At 37.5% G+C, this 11325-nt stretch overlaps 1 protein-coding gene across 1 annotated transcript in view; it reads left to right on the forward strand.

Annotated features, from left to right (window-relative positions):
• Positions 1–8606, forward strand: part of LOC139720173 (integrin alpha-8-like) — a 64367-nt gene extending 55761 nt beyond the window's left edge. Inside the window, exons 22-29 of the mRNA XM_071631538.1 lie at positions 257–336; positions 991–1074; positions 1459–1564; positions 3267–3434; positions 4511–4780; positions 7037–7138; positions 7387–7518; positions 8375–8606. Coding sequence (XP_071487639.1) covers positions 257–336; positions 991–1074; positions 1459–1564; positions 3267–3434; positions 4511–4780; positions 7037–7138; positions 7387–7518; positions 8375–8464 — 1032 coding nt within the window. The 3' untranslated portion in view covers positions 8465–8606. The remainder of the gene's footprint in view (positions 1–256; positions 337–990; positions 1075–1458; positions 1565–3266; positions 3435–4510; positions 4781–7036; positions 7139–7386; positions 7519–8374) is intronic.
• The last annotated feature ends 2719 nt before the right edge of the window (positions 8607–11325 follow it).

The raw sequence follows: 11325 nt of genomic DNA on the forward strand, positions 1-11325 counted from the left end.
GAGTTCATGGTTGCTTCGATTATCTGATTGCCATCCAATTATAACATTGGACACAATTGAAGTCCTTTTTGCCGACAAACTTCCTACTGTCTCCAGGGTAAAATGATAAACAAAATAAACAAACAAAAACAAACATTTTAGAAAACATATAAAATTATGTACATGTATATTGTGTGCTATATGCTGACGAGTAAAAATTTGTCGCTTGTGTAACTGGTATGTTGTTTCAGCGTCTTCTTTTTGCTTATCTTTGCAGATTATTCTGAGAATTCAGTTCAGCAGCGACAACCTCCCAGGAAACCGAGACAATATCAGTATTCGATTTGGGGTCAGCAGGTACATGACAAAAGATAAACCCCCTGCAGGAGATTGCAAAGAAATTGATGATGATGATGATGATGATGATGATGATGATGATGATGATGATGGTGATGATAGGAATAAATCACAATAACAATGATAAGATTTATAGTGATATTGATAACGATAATGATAACGTTACATACGTATCAGGATGATAATGGTAATTGTAATAGTCATCATGATGTATGTCAGTTATATTGTCATGATTATTGTTACCATTATCATTTCAATCACTACTATTTCTATGATCATAATGATGATCATGATGATGATGGTGATGATGATATAGTATTATCATTATTATTCTTTTTATCATTATCATCATCATTATCATCATATACTATCATAATGTCTTTAGCAGAAGTAGTAGTAGTAGTAGTAGTAGTAGTAGTAGTAGTAGTAGTGGTAGTGGTAGTAGTAGTAGTAGTAGTAGTAGTAGTAGTAGAAGTAGTAGTAGTAGTAGAAGTAGAAGTAGAAGTAGAAGTAGTAGTAGTAGTAGTGGTGGTGGTGGTAGTGGTAGTAGTAGTAGGGATAGAAGCAGTAGTAGGTGTATTATCAGTGCTATTGTCATCATTACGGTAAACTTGGAGACGTGATTTCGATGTAATTGATGTTCTCACCATACAGTGTTGAAGGCGAGGCATCTACGGCAGATAATGAGTTCAACGTCACCGTAGCAGTTAAAGTCTCGGCCGAACTCTCCCTCTTCGGGTAAGACATCCATTCACCATTTTGTTCACCAATGTATTTGTGTGCATGCGTGTGTGTGTGTGTGTGTGTATGGGGATTTGTATAAGTGTGTATAATGTTCGGTGTAGGTTTCATATTATATAACAATGATTAGAGTTTGTATGCATTACGAACCTTTACTTGCACTAAAATGATGCTCCAGTCTGCCTTGTCAGATTTTCCGTCCAGATTTGGTCCTAAACATCTCTGTGCGTTTCTGAATATTTCTCTGTAACTTCAGATAATGTTATATATAATAATAATTATGAAGAAAGATGCTTTAAAAGATGTAGCTTTTGTCTAGCTAGTTTTCGTTATACGTTTATAACCTTTTCCTTTCTGTGTTCCCTTTCTGTCTCCTGACAGCGTTTCGAATCCCGAAAAGTTAATTTACTCAGAGAGCGAATTCCCGCTCTCCCGGTACGTGCAGTATGACACGGATATCGGCCCGGAGATTACCCACGTTTTCTCGGTGAGTTTATGCAGTCACCTCGTTAATAGTCCCACACAGTCATGCGTGTTGAATGTTCTCTGTAGATGTACGTGTTATAGAAAAAGTAAAATCTACGAAACACATGAAAGGCAGTGTAAACTTCGTGCTTGTTATCTATGTACGCCAAATTTGTTCACTTCAGTCTTGGAATATAAGGTTAAATTTGTGCGCGCGTGAGTTTGTTTGTTTGTGTGTGTGTGTGTGTGTGTGTGTGTGTCTTTTGTTTTTGTTTGTTTGGGGTTTTTTCATCAAAGTTCCCTACAGCTCTTAATCACTTAAAAATTGTTTTTTTCTTTTTGTTGTCAGAATCATATTCCTTCTTAGATTTAAAAGGAAGCATACTCATCCTTCAAACTAATATGGTGTATATTAAAAGAATACACTGAAAAAAAGTGTATGATTGTTGAGAACATGTCTGCTAAATTTTATCTAAGAATATCTAATTTTTTTAATATTCTAAAGACGAAGAAGGAGAAAAAGATATGGGTTATTCAAACGTGTCCATGCTCATACTCCATATAAAATTATTTTTCTTGCTTCTTTGATGTTATTTGTTTTATTGGATTTACAATTGTCCGTACAATACTCCCTCACACCGTTAGAATGACTGCCTGTTGTTGTGGTTTCATGTAATAGCCATACAGTATGGTTTGTATGTGTGTGTATAATATTGTATAATATATATATATATATATATATATATATATATATATATATGTGACCCGCTACAACAAAATGATCCTAAAGTCGGGCGAGGTCGATTATTTGAAAATTGCATGACACAATTCCCTAATCTTTCTGCTTTAAATTAATATATAACACGTCTCATAAAAATAATCGGCGGCGGAGATATCGATGTTTAAAAGAGAGCATGTCAAGACGTCTGGGAAATCACTGTTTCGAGAAAAGCGCCCTGAAAGTTCTCCTTGCGACGCAATCACAATCAAGAGACACGCAAGTCAGTATTCACCTCAGGACAATAGAAGTTCAGCCCTAGCAACCCCCGAAATGCTCATTCAAAAACACAGCGTCGGCGGTCTCCTCACCGACCAATCAGTGACCAGGATGTCAGGAGAAGCGGTTAGGCATAGCGCAACCCGCCCGCACGCACCAGTCGACTGGGCAGTGTGCGAGCTTCACGCTTCGGTTAGCGGCAAGCAGCAAACTGACCAATGAGATCACTCTGGTCGTTGTTAGGGGCGGAGCCTATGTGTGGCGCTCAATCCAAATGTTCGAACCAGTTTCTGCTTCGTTGAAACGTCCAAAAAACATGGCCCAGAAAAACGCTATTTTTTGGTCTTTCCTTTCATCATTTTGCTTCAAAATTTCGACAGATGATAGAAGACATGTCAGACTCTAATAATATGTCAAATTCAGAAAATTGTAAGTTTTGACCAATTTTGATGCTCTAACTTCAAACTCGATTTTCAAGGCTTCGACTGTGCGCGACTTTAGGACCATTTTGTTGTAGCGGGTCACATATATACATTTATATATATAGATTATATATAGATACGTAAATACATGATTGTTTTATTCACAATAGCCTTCAAAACTTAATTAATACACTGATAACGTGATACATAATATGGGACTGCGCCCCCGCCAAAGACAACTTGAAATTTATTTTGTATAGATCGTAGTCGAAAGTGTACTATGTTTGTTTGTCTTTGAACCATAGCTTTATAATAATGGCCCCAGCCGAGTGGGCGACACGAATGTCACGTTACTATGGCCAGTCCGCTACGATAGCTCCCGGTCTGAATACCTTCTGTACCTGATCAGTGCCAGCGTGGATACAGGTGAAGAATGCACTTTTGATGGCAAGTGGAATCCGGAGAATATCAAGGTGCGTAATCTTTATCATTTTCTCTTTCATTATCTGTATCCCTCTGTATCTTTCTTCATCTATGTATGTACGTACATACATTAACTGTACGTACGTACGTATGTATGTATGTATGTATGTATGTATGTATCTATGTATTTACGTATGTATGTATGTATGTATGTATCTATCTATCTTTCTCCTCATCTTCATCTATCTATCTATCTATCTATCTATCTATCTACCTATCAACCTATCTGTCTATCAATTTATCTATCTGTCTGCCTGTCTATCTATATATCTACCTATCTATCTATCTATCTATCTATCTATTTATCTATCTATCTATCTATCTATTTATCTATCTATCTATCTATCTATCTATTTATCTATCTATCTATCTATCTATCTATATATCTATCTATCCATCTATCTATCTATCTATCTATCTATATATCTATCTATCCATCTATGATTCTGTTTCGATCTGTTTCCTTTCACTTTATTAGTTGCTTGTACCCGTAATCACTGTTGTTATGCCGACGGAATCTGCGTTGGTGTCTGTCTATTACTGTTTGAAGGCGTTTTTTGTTTCCCTCAAAAGTCAGCCCTTACATGTAATAATAAACGTATGCATAAGTTATGAAGATAGATAGATAGATACATACATACATACTTACATACACATACATACATACATACATACATACATACATACTTACATTCACACATACTCACATAATATATTTATAGCACGTACATACATAGGGCCTACATACCTACATACAGGTGATGTTATAAGATAAAAATATTCATAGTCATAAGACATCTCTTTCTCTCTTCTCTATGTATCATAATATTGATTGAAGGATAGAAAAAGAGAGAGCATGTTTGTATATCTCTGCATATGTATATATGTGTTTGTCTTTTTGTATGATGTATATCACTAGTTGTTCAAATATCTGTTTAGTCAGAGAGCAGCTGCGTTATCGTTATTAAACAAAAGTAGTCTTATCTTCGAAAAGAGCTTAACTGATAAAGAATCAATCACCTCATTGTATTGACCGATAATTTTTTTTCTCTCTCTCTTTATCCAGACGAGCAATGAGACCACTCCACCGGTGGCATCAAGTGGTCGCAAACGGAGAGCGACATCCGACGCCACTGTTCCCACGGCAACGGATGCCCCACCCTCAACGGTGCCTCCTGACAGAATCAAGAAGGACATCGCTTGCTCGGGCGACCAGCGTCAGTACTGCCAGACGATCACCTGTCGGGTGGACGGGCTGGGGGCGGGTAACAACGCGGTGCGGAATAACGTGATCATAACGGTGCGATCCCGAGTGTGGACAAACACCATGACGCGGGTAAGATCTCGCCAAACAACGAGGAGAAAAGTTTGGTGATACTTAAAGGGATGGTATAGTTTTGGTTGAGATAGGGGATTCAGATTTTTGCGACATGATTTGAACCGCTTATGGAATATCAAAGAGCATACAATTCACAGAGGAATTAAAAGTTCATTTTTATGAAAATTGGTTTCGATATGACTGAGATATCGAAAAACGAAGTAAAACAAAGTGGTCTTAATGGAAACTTAGTTCCACGTTAGACCTCTTTGTTTTTGGACATCTCAAGCTGAAATCCTGACTCCCTCCATCTCAATAAAAAACTATATCACCTCTTTAATGTATTATTCTCGGCAAGATGCAGAATGAACGAGAACCAATATTGCGTCATGTGAGAGCGTCGCAATTCGCGATAGCTGAACTTCATAGCAGGCATAGTCGTTGTCTTGAACACTTCTGAAACTAAACTGTAGGGCCTATCGCAACGCGTCCACCATGTTTATAACGTGTGTATGCATACTTAAGTAGTCATCTTTAATGAAAAACTATTTTGACAGAAGTTAATGAGGGGATGAGGAATGGACCTACACTGTTTTTAAAATTGCCGATGTAATTAATACATGGATATTTTGATATGAGCCCACTCATTCCATGGCAATTACTGTATATGTCTCATGCATGCATCTGTGTATTTATACAGGGAAATGAAAACATGACTGCGACTTCATTTCATAATCAAAAGAATTCGCCGGTATGGGTCATCTCTTTTTCTTTTTTTTTCCTGTTTTTTCTCTCTTTTTTTTCTTTTTTTAACACGAATGTCTGTGGCACAACGCAATCTATAATTATAGCAATCTGCATCAGATACGCATACTAAAATTTTGATTTGTTCGAGAGTATTTTATTCATTATTGCTTTATTACTTACTGTCATTATTTCCCTTATTTGCTTTCTTCTTTACAACAAGATCGAAAGAAACGGGGGAATAAGGGGGAATGTTTGACTTCTTAATACACGTTTCGAGGATTCACAGCTATGCGCACAAACTATATCATTACTCGCATTTAAACACATATACATACATAGCGCATGTCGCACCTTATTACGTACGAATTGCACTACAGATGGCACTCTGGTGTTTTGGGTTGCTGCCGGGTACGTAATTTCGGACAAGTTTACCCAATGTGCGGATCGAGTAAATGCAGCATTATTAGAAGGACATATCGGTGAAGTTTGAGAACTATCGGTTCAAACATCAAAAAGTACAAAGATTCAGTGCCGCCATCGCTGGGAGAGAAGACTTCATAATTACATGACATCACTGCAGGATAACGATATACAGAAAATTTAAGAGAATTCAACAAAATTCATTTTTTTAAGGATGAAATGTACACCCTCCCTCGATTTGTAACTGACACGTGAAAGGGTTATATTGCTTCCCCTGTTTTCTTGAAGAGGTACGTTTATTTTGTTTTTTTCATTTTGAAAGAAATATGAAAACATGTTGAATTCTGTTTAAGTTTTCCTTATATTGTTGTCCTGCAGTGGCGTCGCAAACCGTTGTAGTCTTCTCATCCAGTGATAGCGGCACTAAAACTTTACAAATTCACAACTATTGAACAGAATATCCGATTTTTCTCAAACTTTCATTGATGTACAATGTTTACCTTAGACACGATACCTTTGATGTATACCTCAGAAAACTTAGACACGCAGTACCTAGGTACTACGTATCTATTCACATTAGTGACTTCTTGCGTCGATCAGGAGACCGTTGATTCGAGACAAACATGATTTTTTTTCCCTAAATCATGGCTTCTACCATACCCTGAAAATCGGTGTCTATTTGAATATTTCAACAACAGATGTATACCAAATGCTGTAAATAATCATTCAAAAGTCAATGAAGGGCAATTTGTTAATCAGCTGCAATAAAAACAACTCGACGCAAGAATTCATTAATCAATCTGGTGGTTTCACTTGGATGGACAATAGCACACGGGTATGCAAAATCTTATTTATATACTTTTCCAAGTACTGTGATCGGTACAAACATATGCCAACAAGACGACTCTGTCACATGCAAGTGTGGTCTAATGTGTCGACAACGTCAGTTGCCATATACGTGTGTATACATGTAGCAACCTAGTATGGGTGTCCGCTATAACGAGGTTTTTCGTCATAACCAAAAAATCCTCGCGGTGCCAAGTATCTCTCTACAAAGGGGTTTGTCTTTGTTAACAGAATTGTCTCTTCATTATCTTTATTTTTCAGAGAAAGCTGGAGTTATCTGTGTTCGTTACAGCAGAGGCTAGAGTTCTGAACGTGCCGTACGAAACGTCCTACACAGTACCAATCAACGTCACATCAAATCAGGTATAACAGCTTGAGTCTCTCATCATCTAATTTGCATAGATAACACCGACCGATAACACTGCAAGGGAAGATGTGATCAACTTTTTTATTTGTTAAGTTGCTGAAGTCAGTGATCCGTTCTGTGAATGTTTTGATTGATTGAAAACCATAGTGAATTGTGGATTTGTCAGTCTTAAATCTTACGCATTAAAAAAAAAAGAGTCAAACGAAAATAAAATGTTAATTTTGTGATGTTGCTCTGTTGCTAGGTGAGAACTGAGATCGTCCCGCAGTTTCTGGTGGAGCTGGAGGAGAAGAAGGATATTCCTCTCTGGATCTATCTAGTCTCAGCTCTCAGCGGTGTCTTGATTCTCATCTTAATCATCGTCGTGCTACATTTTGTAAGAATCTCGGTCACTCTTTACTCCTGTGTTTGTGTGCTTCATTTTGTTTAAATGTTTTTCATTTATCTATTTATCTATGTATTTATTTATGTATGTATATATGTATGTATGTATATATGTATGTATATGCTTGTATGTATGTATGTATGTACGCATGTATTTATTTATTTATTTATCTATCTATCTATCTATCTATCTATCTATCTATCTATCTTTCTATTTATATATCTATTTATCTATCTATTCGCTTGTTTTTAAGAAAAATGCTTAGACGTTGAAACTTGGATAGAAGGTAGTTTGAGTACTCTCTTTCTTTCCTTTTTCTGGCCAACGGAAATATCTTTCAGCTTTCGCGGCGTCGAGAAATTCTGAGACTGTATAGGCCTATCCTATTAACGTGGTATGTTCGGTGAATTGGTACAAAAATGTGAAATGACGACGATATTGCATTGCGTGAAATTTTAGGAGAACATCGCATAATCCGGAAGTCCAAGAGAATCGGGGGATTTACTAGTTGTCACAGACAGTGGGCTTTGGCTCGTTCTCCGTGAGCATTACAAATACCAATTTCAATAGCCATGTTCACACCCTCGGGCTAGGGAGGGGAGGGAGGAAGGGAGAGGGAAGGGCTATATATGACCATGTTCATGTTGTCATCCAAACACAAAGCAATGGTTTTCCACTGGTGATAACGTCAAACATTTTGCCCCTTTTTTATTTCCTGTGAAACGCTGAAGATGACGAATCAAGTGCCTTGCTGATTGCCCACATTAAGATATGGGATGTTTTTCTTAGTCATGATGAGAATCACTCTTTTTAATGTTGTTTTATCACCTTTTTTGTTTTCTTTCAGGCTGGCTTTTTCAAGAGGAAGAAGCTTCCAGCGGAGCAAAGAGAACTCCTGAAGGGCAACGGGGAGAAGAAAGACGCTGACGAAAATTGAAGCCATGGGCGCCGTTTTGAGTCATAATATCTTGGCGTGCTTGAGGCCGGGAAGCATGGACATTTAAAAGTCAGATCAAAGAGGTTCTAGGCGTACTTAGCATCTCCTTGGTTGATTAGATAACGCCGCGGGTGCAAGTATCCAATCGCACTTTGTTCACCTATAGCGATTTATCTTGGCACAGTACTCGAATAACATTCTGTATTACGCGTATCGATTCGGTTAATGGGACCAAATGCGCATTTTTTTTTCGCGTATGTTTGTTTGGGGTTTTTTTTTTTTAGTATTAGATATTGCCAAATGTCAGAAATCGGGATTCTTTCTTTTCTAATTTCCACATTTCTCGGATCACAGATCATTGTCCGTGTGTCTGTTGTAAAGTGTGTGTTGTCACAATATTCCTATTCCTTGTGCCTGTTTTATGTCTTTTGGCGTACAGACTTATCCACATTTGAATGATACATAACAAAGAGAACTTCCAATCGCATTTTTAAAATCGTGTTTATATTTTTTTTTTATTTCCTTCCTCTTTTTCAGGTTGGAAAGGGCAGAGCTTGCCTACGAAATTTTTACTCACAAATCGTAAATCTATTCACGAAAGGGGCAAAGTTTTATTGCATGGCATTTGACTCCGACATACTTTTAAAGTTTTCCAAATTTAGGCATTTTCTATTTTTACGTGGTTTGTACATGGCAAAGAAGATTACACTTATAGATAGCAGGATGTCACATGATGTGATGTAAAAATTAATGCTTTAAGGCAAACATATCTGTGGTGTACCTGTGATATATTTGATGTTTATTTTGCTGTGATATCCAATGTACAAAGAATTTCCAGTGTGGACAATAAAGTAATTAATCAATCAAATGCCGACATGGGGGAAAAGATCAACGGGGAATGGAAGTTGAGAAGGGGGGGGGGGGGGGGTCTCCCCCCCCCCCCCCACCGCCTGTCCCTTCCCCCTTGCACCTCACTATGCTGTTCACAAATACTGCCACAATCAATAGTAATCACCGTGTGCCTTCAGGTACTGAGTATTACACGATGTTCAATCATTTCTACCGTATATGGATTTCTTACAAGACCCAGTAGGCAGAGTTTGCCTACGAAATTTTTACTCACAAATCGTAAATCTATTCACGAAAGGGGCAAAGTTTTATTGCATGGCATTTGACTCCGACATACTTTTAAAGTTTTCCAAATTTAGGCATTTTCTATTTTTACGTGGTTTGTACATGGCAAAGAAGATTACACTTATAGATAGCAGGATGTCACATGATGTGATGTAAAAATTAATGCTTTAAGGCAAACATATCTGTGGTGTACCTGTGATATATTTGATGTTTATTTTGCTGTGATATCCAATGTACAAAGAATTTCCAGTGTGGACAATAAAGTAATTAATCAATCAAATGCCGACATGGGGGAAAAGATCAACGGGGAATGAAAGTTGAGAAGGGGGGGGGGGGGGGGGGGTCTCCCCCCCTACCGCCTGTCCCTTTCCCCTTGCACCTCACTATGCTGTTCACAAATACTGCCACAATCAATAGTAATCACCGTGTGCCTTCAGGTACTGAGTATTACACGATGTTCAATCATTTCTACCGTATATGGATTTCTTACAAGACCCAGACACCAAACGTAATCATACGTATCTTTATCACGATGTATGCATCTTCTTTACATGGTTTTTGTAGTTTGCCGAAACTTTCCTGCAGCGAGAGTACAGTATGATGTATTGTACATGGCTGAAAAAAAAAAACAAAAACAATCTATTTTGCCATGTCTCAACTAAATAAATTACGAGTGAGAGGGCGCTATAATCTCTGCTACTTTGTCTTCGGATTTTGTAGTGATTTGGGGGTCACTTCCAAGGCTGAAGTAAACAACGAGTGACAAGCCGATCATACCATTCATGTGTTGTCTTTATGTTCGCGATCGATCAATCGGTCCCAGACTTTGTTCTCGCAAAATAATGTCGAGTATACGCAGTAGACATAGAGTCGGTAAGGTTTTTTTTTTATTGTCATTTTTGCTTTAAAGCCACCTGCGTGCTTGTATGCAATCGATTGAATATCAATTAAATATTGATCCTTTGTCTTCCTCTATTTGTTCCATGGTGCGATTTTTCCCACCTGTTAAAGCATAAAGATTGTAGTTTTTCGCACTGTATATCCGTACTGCATATTGAATCAATAGAGTTTGTCAAATTATATTGTAGGTAGGTCTATTTTCTTGCTAAAATGTATATGTGCAATGAGAAAGGCAGAGAGTGTAAGTTATTGATTCCTACTAGACAAACTCATTTTTCTTACTTTAATAGAATGTTGAATGTGATGAGAAAATTACAAATTTGGATTAAATGTAATGATCATGTTTTGGGGCTCTTTAGGTTTCATTTCATCCTCCGTAGGTCCTAGATACTTTTCTCTTTGTTGTTGTTGTCGTTGTTGTTGTCATCAATGTTTATGCCGTCGTTATTGTTCGTGCCGTCGTTATTGTTCGTGTTGTTTTCGATGTTCTAGCGGAAGAGAGAAGTACATGTAGAGACACTGTACTTGTAATTAAAGGGGTGCTAATAACATTTAATATCTCCCTCACGTGTGTGTGAGACAATCCAAACATCGACTGCATTCGCATTATTGCATGTGCCTTGCAGAGACAGAAGTTAAAACATATTTGAATACATTTTTGTTTGCATATTAATGTTGAAGATAAATTCAATAATAGATTGCCAAACATGCAACTGCCCCCTCTATAGCTGGCCAAGGCCCAGGGGTCAACGATTATGGCATAACACACTTATACTGCATCTTAATCATCCGATTATATTGTAGATACATTAAAAAACACACATCTC

Source organism: Diadema antillarum, unplaced genomic scaffold (assembly GCF_040938485.1).
Source record: "Diadema antillarum isolate AM-2024a unplaced genomic scaffold, OU_Dant_1.0 scf00000123, whole genome shotgun sequence".
NCBI lineage: Eukaryota > Metazoa > Echinodermata > Echinoidea > Diadematoida > Diadematidae > Diadema > Diadema antillarum.